The 17,324-nt window shown below is 38.6% G+C and overlaps 1 protein-coding gene across 2 annotated transcripts in view; it reads left to right on the forward strand.

Annotated features, from left to right (window-relative positions):
• Positions 1-17,011, forward strand: part of RGCC (regulator of cell cycle) — a 17,741-nt gene extending 730 nt beyond the window's left edge. Inside the window, exons 2-6 of one of the 2 annotated variants that reach the window (XM_044670613.1) lie at positions 382-570; positions 3,360-3,401; positions 11,830-11,937; positions 14,633-14,695; positions 16,617-17,011. In XM_044670613.1, the coding sequence (XP_044526548.1) occupies positions 382-570; positions 3,360-3,401; positions 11,830-11,937; positions 14,633-14,695; positions 16,617-16,624 (410 nt within the window). In that variant the 3' untranslated portion in view covers positions 16,625-17,011. The remainder of the gene's footprint in view (positions 1-381; positions 571-3,359; positions 3,402-11,829; positions 11,938-14,632; positions 14,696-16,616) is intronic. The other variant, XM_044670614.1, reaches the window with a different exon arrangement.
• Positions 17,012-17,324: the final 313 nt, after the last annotated feature.

The raw sequence follows: 17,324 nt of genomic DNA on the forward strand, positions 1-17,324 counted from the left end.
CCCCCCCCCCGGCACCCCTCTCTCTTCCTCTCCCTACTGGTAGTGACCCGACACCTCCTTGTCTACCTATGAGACCTGAAATTTGTCTTGGGTTGAAGGGAGGCTTAACTAAATAAGACCCAAAGTTCTGAATCTCTCTTCTTAATGCCTCCATATCTCCTTACATTAACTGGCAGAATCAGAAATGAAGTCTTGTATCCATCTTCCTACATCTGCAGGGTTTGCCCGGCTCGCAAGCTTTGGAATCCAGGAGGGAAGAGGATGATGCTGGGCTGGTTTGAGGAGGCTATGGGTCTTGACCGGGATGGGCTTGCCTCTCCCTGCTCTGGCTAGGGCTCACCCTCCGGCTCACGTTCTAAGGCGGGTCTCTGTCTTCTGTAGCTCCTTCCCTGGACTCAATGGTGGCTGCAGACCTGTCTGATGTCCTGTGCGAGTTTGATGAGGTCATGGCTGATTTCTCGTCCCCCTTCCACGAGCGCCACTTTGAGTACGAGGAACACCTTAAGAGGATGAAACGCAGGAGCAGCGCCAGTGTCAGTGACAGCAGCAGCGGTTTCAGCGATTCTGAGAGTGAGTGGGCTCTTTCTCCCTCCCCTCCCTATTCCTCTCTGCCTCCGCACTCCCTTCTCTCTTCCCTTTCCTCATTCCCTTCCCTTCTCTCTAGCCCCCCCTCCTTTCCCTCTCCCTGTCCCTCTCCCTTTTCCTCTTCCTCTGCTGCTGCAGCTTGGATCTGGGACAGCTCCCTTCTGTCTTCTGACCTTCTGAGGCCAAACAGGAACTCTCCACCTGAGAAACTTTCTCTGCATTTTCTCTGGGTGATAAACAGAGGAGGAGAGGTGGGGGACTGGTAATAAAACTTATTTGTGGGAGGAGGGAAGGGAAGGATGGTCCCTGGCTGGTACAGAAAGAAGTGCAATTGAGTCAGCACCTCTGATACCTGGCCGCTGGATTTCAGCAGGAACAAGAATACCTGTTCTTTCCAGAGGCCTTGTGAGGGCAAGAAGATAAGAGTCATGTGAGTGTTCTTTGGGGTAAAAGAGCTATGTGAACTCAGGTCTACAATTTTTAGTGGGTAGGGACATTGAAAGGTTAAGCAGGTTTTTTCTCCCCCAAGTCACATAGTAAACCTGTGGCAGATAAGACATGATCTAGAAGCACCTAGGAAGCTAAGAACTCAGTTCTAAAAATGACGTCCTGGAGATTCTCAAGATAATCTCATGTACTTTTTTTTTTTTTTTTTTAGATTAGAGCTCCAAACTTGAAGTTTATTGTTCTCTGGCCCAGACACATAACTTCTGTTTGTCTCAGTTTCCTCAGCTGTAAAATGAGGATAATAACATCACCTCTCTAGAAGGGTTGTTGTGAGCTAAAGCACTTAGTCTGGCACATAGTAGGTGCTGTATAAATGCTTATTCCCTTCCTTCTTCCCTTGCACCTTTTGTCTTAAGTATAAGTGATTTTTATAGTCCTCTACTATATGGAAACCTTGTCCCATCCCCCAGGGGCTCCCACCTCTCCTTGTGTTTCTTGAGTTGTACCAAACTGGCATAATCTTGGATGGTAAAAAATAGGAAGAAAGCCAGTCATGCCATGAGCAGACAGAAAACTGACTCCAGAGGCACATCACTTGCTGAATTAGATTTTTCTTCTCTTCCTCAGCTACTGCAACATGCTGAATTTAGAAGCTTGGGTTTGCCTAGTCACTTACCAGCAGATATGCTTGTTTTGTACTGCTGGGCTGGGACCCCTAGGGAACATAGATCAGAGGTCTATAGCTGGAAAGGACCTATGAGGTCTCATTTTACAGATGAAGAAACTGAGGCAAGAGAAGTAAGGGCAGCCTCACCTGAACTAGTTTTCTGTAAGAACTGCATATTCACATAGATTTCCTGACTCAAAATTCAACATTTTAAAGTCTATTTATTATTATTATTAGTTATATAAAGTCTATTTATTATTATCATTAGCAAAGGGAACTAGGCCTTTTAAAACTCCATTAGATTTAAAAAACTCATTAGGTTACTTTCATGTAATTTAAGTGCTTATAGTAGTAATATTTTCGCCTCATAGTTTCAAAGAATATTTTGTATGTTGCCATTGTTTGGTTATTTCAGTTGTGTCCAACTCTTTGTGACTCTATTTGGAGTTTTCTTGGCAAAGATACTGGAGTGGTTTGCCATTTCCTTCTCCAGCTCATTTTACAGATGAGGAACTGGGGCAAACAGGGATAAGTGACTTGCACAGGGTCACACAACTAGAAAATGTGTGAAGTCAGATTTGAATTCAGAATGATGAGTCTTCCTGACTTAAGGCCTAGAACTCTGTTTACTCTGCCACCTACACTGTGCATATCTACATTTATCTTATTTGATGCTCAAAATAACTCTGTGGTATAGGGGACAGATGTTATTACCCCAGTTTTTCAGACAAGGAAACTGAGGCTCAAAGTCAAAGCAGCTAGTGAAGGTCATAAAGGGGGCTCAAATCCAATCCTGATACCTTCATCTAGCCTTTTTTTCTTCTAACAGTACGTTGCCCATATTTTCTATCTCACTCTTTATTTTTGAAATGAATCCATTGAAACTTTACAGTCACAGAAATAGTTTCAGAGCTGAAAGGAACTCAAGAAATCATCTAACTCAACCCTTTCATTTTGGAAATGAAAAAAACTCTTCGTGAATGTACTTAGAGAAATCAGGAGCTATTTTCCCCTTTCCTAGGAGGGAAAAATTCAGTCATCAAATCTGAACATAAGCTGATATTTTTTTTAAGCAGATAAAGGGCACTTAGTGTCCTAACCCAGGATTTGAGTCAAGCACTTGACTTCCAACTTTGGTTCCTTTAGCAGCCACAGCCCAGACACATCATTTGGAAAAGAAGGATAATTTTTACTTCACAGGGAGGTTGAAAATGAATTACAGCTTGTAAGAGGAAAGGGACTGAAATAGGTTTTTTAGGACTTTTTTTAAATTTTATTCTTTTGCTAATAGCCTGGAGCTCTTGCAGAATAGAGTGAGGGAGTCTCTCTCAGCCTGGGTTTACTTCTAATTTGTTCTCAAAGGGAAATCTTATATTTCTTGAAACTTGTTTCTATTTCTGTGGCTGTACTTGAATATGTCAGCATCAGCCATGGAATGAGATAGAGAGCGAGACGTGAAATACACATTCTCTCCTACCAAGGCAAGAAAATGAGGACAGTTTGTCCAGTGCTATTTCATGGAAAAGAAACAGCTCTTGTTCAGGCAGTGACCACACTCCTCTTGAATAGAGTATAAGATTGCCCATTCATAGACTATCCGGATTTCTATTGGGTGGGATCTCAGATCCAGAATCCTTTCTTCTTTCTTTTGTGGACACAGGAAGAAGGCCTTGGAAAACATCCTTGACCAGTATTGGGGGAGGTATTTCCAGTGTGTGAATGTGTGCATGTTTTATCCAGAATGTGTTTATTTTTTGCTTTTTGTGTTGATGAAACTAACCATTAGATTGGTGGTTAGAGAAACTAAGAGAAATGAATGGATTATAGATTATACAAATAATGCCCCTTCCATAATTCTCTTCTGGCTATTTTAGTCCATTATGTATAAAAGAGTAGAGTATAGGCTCATGGGGGAGTTAGCCTGCCACATAAGTCATAATCTTTTTAAGGAGCTGTATTTTAATCTTCATCTCAGTTGCTGCTAGGAATTGCTGCATGGGGCATTTATCATATTAATTAGTTGTTTTTAGTGCCATAACTTTAGTCATATTTGTTAATAGCTACACCATTTGAGGGTAGAGAGAGAGGTTAGCAGTCATGTTCTATAGGTTGTCCAAAAAGTGTTAGTGAATTTTTCAGCTTTAATAGACACATATCCTTTTCCCAGATGCACCAAAAAACAAAAACAAAAGATAGATATCAAAATGTCTCATTTTAGATCTATGATTGCTTTGCAATGAATGAATCAAGTCAAGAATCATTTAAATGACTTTGATATGCCAGTTTTTGTGCCAAGTGCTAGAGGTACAAAGATAGGCAAAAGAAAAAAAAAAGGAGAAAGAAGAGGAGTAAAAGGAGAAAGAGGAGGAGGAAGAAAAAGAGAAGGAAAAAGAGAAGGAGGTCCACAACCTCCAAAACCCAGATCTCCTGAAATGATCTAAATTGTCTTTTGTGATATTAGTTAAGATGCCTCATTGATAAATTTGGTTATTTTTAAAAGGTGGCAAATCATGGCTATAGGCATAAAACTGAATCAGGATCCCACTGATTTACACATTGGGATGCCTTGTTTTCCCCATCTGTAAAACTGGAACTATATCACTTGGATGGAAAAGTTCATGTTTAAAAAATACTTTGTTATCCTTCTGAAACTGTTGTTTCTATCACTTTTCAAAGAATAATAATAATAATAGTTGGCCATGTTCTAAAGTATACAAAAATTTTTTATTCATATCCTTTCATTTGAATGTCCAGTAATCCCATGGTGTAAGCACTATAGGTATTATTGTCCCTGTTTTTATTAATGAAGAATCTGAGATGCCCCGAGGTTTTATTGAACTGCCCATGGTCACACAACTAATCACATTAGATGTCAAATCACATCTCATCATCATGATGTCAAGTTTCCGTTGTAGTATTTGATCTCACATGTGAAAATAACATCCATTTGTAAAGCCAATACCATTGTGGTTTTTTGCCCCATTTCTTGTATAAGTTACCACCTCTCCATACCTTCAATCCAACTTTCTAGAGAGATCAAAATGGTGTCTTTATCTGGGCAACCAGAAAAGAAGAAACTCTTTCAAGGGTATTTTTCATTCTAAGGAGAGAATAAACATAGCACACATTCCTTCTCAGTCCTGCAGTTGCAGACCAGTATGTACACTTGATGGTGGGGTGGAGTAAGTAGAAGCAAACATTTCAATGTTCCTGCTTCAGCTTCTAAGGTGGTGTCCTAAGCAGGACCAAGAACTAAAATAACCCAGGATAAGTACCTTCCTATTGATCGTACTGTTTCCTTGGTTCTTTCTCCACCTAAGTTGATTGGGATTGCATTAATAATCCTTATCCTTGTCTTTCCCATAAATCTCTGCTATCCTGTACTTGAGCAAATAATATCAGGCCTTTTAGTGGCAATGATTTAATTTCACTAGAAATAAAAATAGCAGTTAAATTGCCAGTTTGGGGAAGATTGTAGGAAGCTTTTAAGGAATGAGGAACTGTCAGAAAGGATTACTTTGGACTTATCCAGCATTACCTGGAAGGAAATTTGAAGGACCTTTGAAAGTCTGCTCTTGCTTCTTACTGGGAGGGACACTGGCAGGAGACCTTCATTTTGGATGGTATGGGTATTAGCAGCATCATTAGTAGACACGTACCAATGACCTGCTTTTAGGACCAGGCTGAAGGCTGAGTCCTGTGTCTGGACGCCAGCAAAGTAAACAGTGTCCCGGGTAGCTGAGATACTTATGCCATGTCTATGATGTATGGGTCATATTCTTGAGCAATCTGAGTAGGAGGTTTGTTGTGTTCTGACGCCTTGGCAGGCCTGGAGCTGCTTCAGAAGAGAAGCTGATGGCTTCATTGGCAATATTTTTCTCTGGCCTGCTTTGCATCCTGTGACTTATTTGGACCACTGGAATGTAGATACCAAGGAAGATGACTCCCCGTTACCCCCATTCCTAATGACAAAAGGGAAACAGGTCTAAGGTTTTCCTCTCAGTTAATCATTCTAGTTCACTTGCCTGAAACTTGTGGGGCAGTTCTATATTTGTAGGATCTCTGGGCAAGTTTTATGTTTTCGTGGCTTCATTCTGTTCTGAAATAGCAAATGTCAGTGCTAACCCTGAATTACTCTTCCCTCCTCTTCAAGCTAAAACAACACATCTCCCTCTTTAACAAGTTTCTTATTCTGACTTCTCTACCCAACTAACTTTCTCAAACTCTGGCAGCACTCAGGTATTTCATACTTCTTGGTGGTATTTTAAAAAATTAAATCACTTGGACTCATTTAGAGAAAATAAAGTTGATTTACTAAAAAGGTGTCTAATTGGGACAGATATCTTTGGAAGCCAGCCATGGCTTTAGGGGTGATGATGGTGGCTGTTTCAGGGCCTCAAAAATTCACCTCTTACCTGTAGTCCAAGGGTTTTGAAATGATCATTGTTAGAGTCTAATGGTTCTTTGGGTTGAGGAATTGTATCCATAATGCCCCTGCCCCAGCATGAATACTTATGAATTGCAATATTGCTTATAATATTAGTTAGATCTCAGCCAGCAGAAAACAGAGATCTGAAGGAAAAGGGATAAAGGGACATAAATAGGCAAGTTTTATTTTGGGGGAGGGCTGAAGCATGGGGTATCTCAGTGGGAATGAGAATAATGAGGAACCAGAAGAAAGAGCTAAGAGGTCAAAGAATAGCCAAAGAAAAGAAAAAGGCTTCTCATTTGAAGAAGAGTATTTGGGTTTAAATCTTGGCTCTGCTGCTTATTAACTGTGGTGAAGTGGAAAGAAAGTATTGGAGTTGGAGGATGTGAGTTCAAATTCCAGCTTTGTTCTGTTGACCAAGTCACTTAATCTTGTAGCCTTAATTTCCTCATCTATAAAATGAGAGGTATGGAACTAGACCACCTGTATGACCCCTCCCAGCTTTTTATCTGTGATTGGATGAAACTTCTCTTATTTACAGTTTTTCCTGAATGTTTTGATCAGTTTTTAGGTCACTGACTAGAAAACCTTTTGAAGAAGAAAAGGGAGTCTATAATGAAATTCTCAGTTGTGCTATTTTTGTAAGTGTCCAGCTTCTGTATCCCTCCCCTGGAAGGGTTCTTCCCTTTGTATTCTTCTCTCCAATGAACGAGAAACTTGGATCAAGTCTGCATTAAGGCCGAAACTTATATTCTGCCAATAATTTGTTTGGAGGCTCCTCAAGTCCCTTGCTTGGATCTTCTATTGATATAGTTTTAAAAAAACACATTTTTTCTCCACTACAAAGTGGGACATAGGAATGGTAAGGGGAATTTGAGCAAACATCTGGATCATTTGCTGGTAGGAGGGATGTGAGTGAATCTCTTCTAAGTAACTTGGTTTAACACCTTCAGAATCTACCCTGATGGCCATTGCTTTAGATGTGTTCTTTTGGACTTCAGATTCATAGTATCGGAATAAGCTGGGGAGGATGGAAGGAAGAATGTATTTGTTTGGTGGATTAAGGTACAGAACATGAAACACGGACTTATTTGCACCATCAAGGTGTTAAACTTTTCTTCAAGTCTTTTTTTTTTTTAAATCCTTACCTTCTGTTTTAGAATTGGTTCCAAGGCAGAAGAGTAGTAAGGGTTAGGCAATTAGGGTTAAGTGCTGGCCCAGAGTCACACAGCTAGGAAGTGTCTGAGGTCAAATTTGAACCCAGGTCCTCCTATCTCTGGTCTGACTCTCAATCCACTGAGCCACCCAGCTGCACTGCTTTTAAGTCTCGTTAAGAGTGTATTCCATGTATTCAGGGAAAAGTTGGCATAAAAGGCTTTTTAACTTCTAAAGTGTCTAGGGCAAAAGAGTGGATTCAAACAGCTTGCCTGCCCAACTAGAAATAATTACATAGTATTTGTGAGCTACCCATGTGTGCATTCCATAATTTTATGAGGCTTTTTCCTCCAAAAACTTCATATGACATTATAACAGCTCAAAGACAGAAAAGGGCAGGTGATAGGCTCCCGTTTCACATATATAGAAACAGAGGCACAGAGAAATGAAGAGAATTGCCCAGGGTCATGCAGGACAAGATGAAACTAGTACTGTTTCACTCCCTGTCTGGTTTTCTATTAATCTAAACTCCCAACTGGAAAAGCTCATGTTTTATGGAGTTTGGTGGCTGTAAATAGACATAAATATGGGTCCCTGGGATGAGAGGTCTGAACCGTATAAAACAAAAGTCTGTTTGATTACATATACAGTCCTGGTTTAAAGTATTCACTGAAAGGTCACATTTCTTTAAATAGGTGCTTTGAAATTGTGTTACTGGGCATAATTTCACATCCTCGGGGCCTTGGATTGAAATGCCATTTCCGAATTTCCTTTGCAAGACCAGCTTGGGAAGGTCAGGACAGCATCAGTTTCCTGTGGAGCCTGTAGGAGCAGGAGTGTCTGGCTGCTGCTAAGTGCTGCTTCACTGGAGTGTCTGGGTTTTGGCCACATGGGTTTTCATTCAAAAGAGTATGAGCTAATATTATGTTTTATGCTGCCATAGTCAAATCTGCCTGTGTTTTCCATCACAAATGTCCCCCGGTGTATAACCTGGCTGTAAAAATTTGCTTGGGGCCAGAAGTTTGGATAAAGTTCTCCCAGAAGCAAAGTAAAAGGGGCTTCTAGACTTCGGTCAAATATTCACATTGTTCTCTGATATTATCTTTATTCCCAAACTAAGATGCTAATATCTGTCCCGCACCCCCAAATTACACTGGTTATTGATTCATTTTTTTTGGCCTAATTTTATGTACTTTTTATGGAATTTTAAAACTGAACACAACTTTGGTTTACACAAAGAAGTGAGTGGTGTTTTTTTTCCCCCTTCTTAATCATGGGAAGGGCATGCCTTAGTCGATGGTAGGGACCTCATAGAATATTAGAGTAGGAAGAGATTTAATAATAATAATGATGATAGCATTTTTATAGAGCATCGAAGTTTGCAAAATGCTTTAAATATGCCATCTCATTCGATCCTCCTAACAAATCTGTGAGATAAGGGCTATTAAAGTATTCACTGAAAGGTCACATTTCTTTAAATAGTTGCTTTGAAATTGTTACTGGGCATAACTTTACATTCTTGGGGCCTTGGATTGAAATGCCATTTCCAAATTTCCTTTGCAGGACCAGCTTGGGAAGGTCAGGACAGCATCAGTTTCCTGTGGAGCCTGTAGGAGCAGGGCTATTATTAATCCCCATTTTACAGATGAGGAAACTGAGACAGAGTTTATTAAGTGACTTGCTTTGTCTAATTTTCCGGTTCCTACAGACAAGGAAACAGCCCAGATAAGTTACATGATTTAGTGGCAAAGCCTGAGCCTAGAATCGAAGTTTCATAACTCCCTACCTCCAAAGTTATTGATTTTCTTTTGTTTTTACATCACCTTCAATTCTAAATAGATCTCTCCTCCCTCTCCACCCCAGAGAAATGTCACTATAACAAAAAATAGAAGAAGGGGGGGGATTTATGGAAAACTAGCTAATGTATTAGCTAAGTCTGATAGTAGTAGGCATAGTCCCACACATCTGCAAAGAAGGGATGAAGATGCTATTTCTTATTTCTTCTTTGAGGCAAACAAGCTGGTTCTTTCCCTTTTAGAGCTATTTCCATGATACTCCATTGTCTTGGTGTCTCTGAAGTTACCCTTATGGCTCCTGCTTTTCTCCCAATTCCAGTTATGTAGTACAGTAAAAAATGAAGACCACCAGCATTGTGGTAGGCGAGGGAGGGAATAAATGGTTATCTTCCAAAGCTATAACTCCAGGACTTAGACCCCTTATTCCAGGACTTTCTTGTTCCTCAAACTCCAAGATTGGAGAAATCAAAGAGGAATAATAGTCTAGGAATGCAGCTGCCCAGGTAAAAGCTCCTTGAAGCACCTTTGAAAATCTTTGAAAGAGGAGTGAGGATTCAGGCACAAGACCAGGATTCCTCGTACTTATGTTCTGAGGTGAATCAGATCATCTGGCTAGAAACAATGTCTCTCTTCATTACAATCTATCCCTATGTAGAAAAATGTTGCCTCACTTGTGAAAAAAACTTTTTTCCATCCAACCTCCCACAACCTGAAACAACCAACGCTATTATTGGTTTGATTGCGTGTGATGGACACTGAGATTCCTGCCATACTAATGGAATCTTGCATATTATTAGAATAGAGGCAACTGCTAGGACATCATCATATGCTTTCTTTCTTTCTTTATTCATTCATTCACTCACTCATTCATCAATTTATTTATGTATTTGTTCACACAGCCATTCATCCATTTATTTATTTATTTGCTTGTTTGCTTGTTTATGTATGGTTTTATTCATTTATTTATTTGTCCATTCATTTATTTACTTGTTTGCTTATTTATTTATGTATTTATTCATTTATTTATTTGTAAATTAATTAATTAGTTCATTCATTCATTCATTTATTTGTTTGTTTGTTCATTCATTCATTACTCTTACCCTTAAAACTGTCTTGATATCAGTTCTAAGACAGAAGAGCTAGACAACTGGAATTAAGTGACTTGTCCAGAGTTGCATAGCTAGGATGTGTCTACAGTCAGATTTGAACCCAGGTTCTCCTGACCCCAGGTCTGGTGTTCTACCCACTGTGCTACCTAGATGCCTCTTCATCATGCCCTTCTTGATTTGTGGATATGGGAGTTTTATTTGTGTGATTAGTAAACCTTAGAGGGCTGTAGAAATGAGTCAGTTTATAACCATCATTACATAACACAGTTATATAATTATCATTTCATGTACTGATGTGCATATGCTCAGCCACTATAGAATATAAGCTCCTTGGGGGTTAGATTGGGATTCTTTTTTGCATTCATATCCACAAAGCCTGGTCCATAGTAGGTAGTAAATAAATAAATGATGGAGTGATATATATTTATATACATACAAATATTCATATAGATATGAAATTAACAGTATATAAAGTGTTCTTATATATTAATAAATGCACATAGATACCAATTAAAAGTATATAAATTATCTCTATATTCATAAATATTAATATATGGTGAGCAAGTATGAAATTAAAAGCATATAAAATTTGTCTATGTATTATATTTATGTAAACATTAATATATATGCACATAGGAAATTAAAAGTATATAAAAATGATTCTTTCTATTATATAGATACAGAAATAGTAATATGTATATAGATACAAAATTAAAAGTATATAAATTGTATACATTATATATACATAAAAATTAACATATATGCACATAGATATGAGATTAAAAGTATATAAAGTAAGTCCTATACATTATATATAAATATTAATATTAATGCATAGTTATGAAATTGGTCCTATATATTACATAGATACATGCACATAGATAGGAAATTAAAAGTATATAAATGGATTCTATATATTATGTATGCATAAATATTCATATAAATGTACAGATATGAAATAAAAGTATGTAAAGCTCTCTATATACATAAATATTAATATATACACACAGATACAATATTAAAAGTATATAAAATTATGTCTATATCTTATATATAAATATTTAAATATGCACATTGTGATGAAATTAAAGATATAGAGAATTCTTTCTCAGTGTTACACATATATGTGTGTGTGAGAGAAGCATACGTGGGTTCTTGCTCTCCTTTGGTCTTGAGAAGGCTGCTGACTGTTTAAGTGCTGTTCACTCGTTTTACATTACTTAACATTTTTAGTAGTAACTTGCCACTCACTGCATGTGTGAGGACACACACATACAGATTGGTATATAAAGATGTGGGTTTTGACCCAATTCAGCTACTTACTACTTTCTATAACTTTGTGGAAGTAATTTAGCCTTTTTATGGCTCATTTTCCTCATCTGTGAAATGGGGATCACAAAACCTGGATTCCCTGCCTCACCCGGTGGGTTGGTGAGTTATTATTAACTATTAGATGTGTTCGTGTGGATGTTTGAGTGTATGACATACATAACCACAGATGCATGCAGATAACTGGAAATGCAGATATCTTTCCCCATGCAGGGACTTTTAGGACTTTGTTTCTTTTAAAGTCTGTGCTTAGGACTGTTCGCTATTAGTATTCCTTCATTCTAATTGCCTTATGTGTTCTTTTCCTTAAAGGTGCAGATTCCCCTTATAGGCACAGTTTTAGCTGCAGTGATGAAAAGCTGAATTCTCCAACAGTCTCGACACCATCTTTGTCCTCTCCCCTAGTCGTTCCTCGCAAAGGTAAATTTAGCAGTGGGTGCTGGGTCTTCCTACTCTTTATCCCCCTCCCTTTCCCTGCTGCACCAGGCTCTGGGGCCATCTCTGCCCCGCATGACGAGAAGTCTATGCTTTCTTGACCTCTTTGGATCAGAGTTGATGGGCAAGACTTCTGATTTCTCACAACTGTGGAATTTTATGGGGCAAATATGTCTGCAAGTGGTTCCAGATGCTCCTTTGTTCTGTTCCTTGGCACAGGTTGTAATCTGGTTATAGGCAGAATCTGTGCCAAACGGCAGTGCCTGGCAGACTTTCCAGCCTGGTTGGTTCTAGAATGTAAAACCCCTCTGTCAGTATTTGTGGAAGGTGGGGTTTTGTAACTGCATCAATTATTTCACCCACATTCTCAGTAATTGCACCAACTTAACAATTAAAAAGGATTTTCATACCGTGCAGTGAGATGCGCCAAAATAAGTCCAGTTAGAAGCATTAAGATTTCCTGACTATTCTGAGAACAAAGGACCCAAGAATTTGGAGTGTGAAGGATTGGAGATCATTTAAGAGTTTTAGAAAGTCCAAATGCCTCATTTATGGAAGGAAGCAAGCTCAGAGGACCTACTCAGACAGGGAGTAAGCAGCAGAAATAGGATTTGAACTCAGGTGTCCCAAGTGCCAGCACAGGATAATTTTTCCTGTATCTCACTGCTTCCTGGGGCTTTAAAACTCATGTGAAGCCTCCCAGTTCTTTGGGGTTAGTGGATTGACTTAGGTGGGAGGGGAGGAAACTGACCTTAAATGTTCTCAACCTCAAATGCCTTCACTGGATAGCAGAAAATCAGGTTACACTGGACAGTTGCCTTCCTGACAACAAAATGATGTGTGTGTTTTTCAGATGAAATATTACCCTTTGTAAAAGTTATAGAATATGGCCAAAAAAGGCAGGGAGAAGATATAGCACCTTTGGATTTCACCACTCCCTAATATTAAAGCAGAGCTTTTCCTAAAAGAGATTTTTCCATTTTCACAGCCCCTCTTATAACTTTAGAAACCTCTTGGGAATGGTACAATCCTCAAACCATATTCTCTGATGAACTTTGCATGTTAAGGGTAATGTTAAAATGACATAATCTTGCCTGAAGTTGCTTATCTGATCCTGCAGATATGTCAACTCTGAATGAGCACCTGTTGGCAAATGAACCAGATGGGCTAAAAAGCAATGTATTGAGGAGTTATTTATTACTAAAAATGTCAAGTCATATACTTCAACATCGCAATAAATGGGCAACTCTTAAAATGTTGTCAATTTTCCCCAGGCTGCTGGTATAAACTTGCCTTATTCATATCCCTTGTAAGAAGCTAGTTCAAAAAAGGAAATTTGGTTAGATTTTTGAGCCTGAAGGTCTTATTGGCACCTCAGTGGACACATCTAAAAGCAAACTAATCCTTGTTTCCACTTCTTATTTTACCTTCGTTACCTCTTCCCAAAATAAAAATAAAATCCAAACCCCAGCCATCTCCTAAGTCTGACTTTTCTATTTCTGAAATGGTTATATTATTTCCTACCTCCCAAGTGTGACCTCCCCACCCCAGGTGCAGGCCCATCCTGGTCACCCATATACAAAACAAACAAACAAACAAACAACTCAAATGAGAACTTCCTAGATGTCTTCTCCTATTGCCTTCTTTCTCTGGACATCACTCTCCTCTGTAAAATGAGAGGACCAAATTAAATGATTTCTAAGGTCCCACCCACCTCTAATTTTTATAATTCCCTCACCTTCCATATTCAGGCATCAAACCCCATTGATCCCTCTTCCACATTTCCTCCTTTTTCTTTTAAGTATCTCACCACCTTAATTCATGTCTTCATTTTTTTTTTTGGTCTGGACTATTAGCTAAGTCTCCTAAATGGTCATAAAGTCATAGATCTAGAGATGGAAGGGACCCCAGATGCCCTCTAGTTCAGTCTCCCCAATTTACAGATGAGGGAACACTCAGGTAGATTAAGGGATTTACCCAAGATCACATAGCTAGTAAAATTATCAGAGGTGTGTGTGTATATGTGTGTGTGTACATGCAGGTGCCTGTGTTTGTGTGTCTGTCTGTGTGTGAGTGTGTGTGTATGTGTGTGTAAGTGTGTTGGGGAGGTGGGACTAGAAGATCTCTAAGATCTATTCCAGCTATTAAATGTGGTCCAGCCCTCTTTTTCTTCCAATACTCTTTAAAAAGTGTTTTAAATGAACAAAAACCTTCTCTCTCTCTCCCTTCTCCACCAATCCAATCCCTCCCCCCAGTTGAAAATCAAGGAAAAACAAAACCTGTAGTACAAACATGAAGAGTTAAGCAGAACCCATTTCTGCTCCAATTCTCTTCTATAATATATATTTTATTGAGACAGCTCACTACGAGTGTAAGTCACAGGGAAGATGTCAACCTGGAGTAAAGGAAGCTTCCTCCTTCAGGGGATCCCTCTATCAGTGAAATCACAGGCATAATCTCCCATCCCAAATCACTGGATTGTAAACACTTTGAAGGCAGATATGCTTGGTGTTTTTGTGTTCTTGAGCTCCAAGCAGGTGGTAGAGGCATAGTAGTTATTGAGTATTATTGAATGATTGAAAGAATGCAAATGAGATCAAATAATCCAGAACAATAGTGCTGTGTTTCTCTTTCTGTGTCTTTCATGTGTGAAAACTGAATTTTATCTCCTATTTTATAGCCAAACTTGGAGACACCAAAGAACTAGAGGACTTCATTGCTGATCTGGACAGGACATTAGAAAGTAGGTATCTTTCTGATGATTCAAAACAAAGGACTAACAAACACCCCAAAGACAGGGATACTATCTGTGATTTCACTGAGGTGGAGAACTCCCTCTGCACTGAACAAAGAAGCTCCTAACAATTGTTTGATGTATGGATAGTGCTTGACACATAGAAAGGGCTTAAAAATGCTTATCGATCGATTGTAAAAATGAAAACATCAGTTTAATTAACTTATTTCATTAAAAAAATTTTTTAAATATTTTCCCATGGTTACCCGATTCGTGTTCTCTCCCTGACAAGCAATTCTATTGGGTTATACAAGTGTTATCACTTGATACCTATTTCCATAATATTCATTTCTGTAATTCAGTCATCTCCTAAAACCAAAACCCCAAATCATATACCCATATAAACAAATGCTAAATCATACGCTTCTCTTCTGTGGAAAACATGAGTTTAGAGCAAGGCCATAACATTATCTTCACTGATAACTCTGTCATAACCCCATGGGTCATTTAGATAATGTGTTTCCATCAGAAGAATGGGCCTTCTAGATGGAAGAAAAGGAGCAGATTCACCACCACAAACATTTTGCTATCAGCAAAGGTCTCTATGCAGTAGTGGACTCCAAAGCGTAATAGACCATGAAGACACATATATGTAAACTAACCTTTTCTTAAAGGATTTTCAAGAAAGGAGTAGTATGATTATGGGAACTTGAATGGTCTGGGGCAGTTAAATTTCTCTTTCTGTTCTTTGATTTTTAAATGTCTCTAACACTGAAACCCTTAATTTGAAATTGCCAGCTCTTTCAGAATGGGGATTGACATAGGGTAGCATTTTTCAAATCCCGAAGAGTAATTTCTTTTGGAATGAATCAAACTGAGCCATATTTACTGGGATTTGGAAATGGTTTGAATTTTTTGTTTGTTAAACTTCTTTTTAAAAAGGAAGCTATTTAACAGCTTATTAAGACATATTCATGTACCACACACTAAGAGCAACCCAAGCCAAGTACTAAATAATACAAATTATTCTATGTGTGGCTTGGAAGCTATCTCTAATGCTGCCCTGTTTGCATCCCCAGAGACATAATCCATGGCTCCCAGCACACTATTAATATAGATCTTTTGGGGAGGCTTGAGACAGTTCTCCTATGTGTAAGGGATAAACTGACCAGACCATATTCCAAAGGGAGTACATAGGGGAAAATGAGTCAAGTGTGGAAGGAGGAGGAACAGTTGTGAATTGACAGTGTTGAAGATTTTGCTTTTTTTGAATTTCCCACTTCTGAGTCGAACTTTGTTTTCTTCTTCTGAGCTCTAGAGAGGAAGGGACACGCCACCAGCTATTATTGTTGTTCAGGTCTCTTCCCACCAGGGGCTCTGCTTTTTTGGCTACTACCAGAAAAGACATGGTAGTTGAATTTTGACTCAATCCCTCAATTTCCAGCAAGTGCCTTGATTTATACAAATGGAGCATTTTGCTCTAAAACTAGGTCTACACCTTGCCAAACATCTGGATGACAGTAACTATATTTCAGTCTTAGGGTATGCAAGTATTTTGATGAGTTGCAGCCACAGTCTCAGAAAGGTCTGAAAGTGGAGGAGAGAAGCCTGGCACCATACAAAATGCTATTTGAAGATTTTTATTGCCCATTTTAACATAGTATCCTCCTACATGAGTCAATATAAACCTGTTTTGACAGAGGTTCCTTATAATTGCCTCATAGTTTATCATAGGTCCATGCTACAAAGTTGCCTGCTTTATTTAGTTGTGGAATTCTGCCCAATTCTGGCAGTTAGAACAGACAGAAATTAGTGGGAAGTCTGCCATTAAAGTTGGTCCTTTGATTCATGTCTATGAAGTAAAACTCAGTTAAGTATAGGACTTGTATATCCTTATGAACAGATACTCTTATTTATTTCTTATTTATAGGCATGTGAAAAGAGAAAAAGGTGTGGGTACCTGTACTTTAAGTGGGAGAAGCTTCAGAAAGCTGTGAAGACCCAAGGAAACCAACTGTTAGAAACTGCTGCCCTAGCTGACTCTCATCAGTGTATCCTACCATGTCATCTGAGATACTGTTATTTAAAATACAACCTTAGGAATCATCTTTGCTGGATTCTTAAGTATTAAAATTGACCTAATTAACCTGTGCAGCAGATAAGAGCAAATGCCCTGTGCTAATATTGTATTTTTCCTTAAAACATAACTCATATGTAATTTAAAATGCTTTATGAAGATATTTGTAATTATATATAGTTGGAAACAGTAATGATGCTTTATCCCTTTATAATATATTTTTGTATGCAAATAAAACTTCAACTGGAGTCCAGATTTTGTTGGGATGTCTTCTTTCCCTGCCTCCATATTTCTTCCACATCCAGATTTATGACTCTTAGGGAGGAAACAGATTTGGAAGGGACCTTACATGTCATGCTATCCAACCTACTGCTGAAAGCCTGGACTTCAACTACTGACAAGTAGTCTTCCAGCTTTTGCTTTAAGGCAACTCCCCCATCCAAAAAGGGACTCTTATTTCCATTTTTTAGTAGCTCTTTGTTGGGAAGTTCTTTGGGATTCAACAAAGAAACATTTGTTGGGCCAAAATCTGCTTCCCTATAACTTTTTATTGGTCTTAGT

Source organism: Gracilinanus agilis, chromosome 3 (genome assembly GCF_016433145.1).
Source record: "Gracilinanus agilis isolate LMUSP501 chromosome 3, AgileGrace, whole genome shotgun sequence".
Taxonomy (NCBI): Eukaryota; Metazoa; Chordata; class Mammalia; order Didelphimorphia; family Didelphidae; genus Gracilinanus; species Gracilinanus agilis.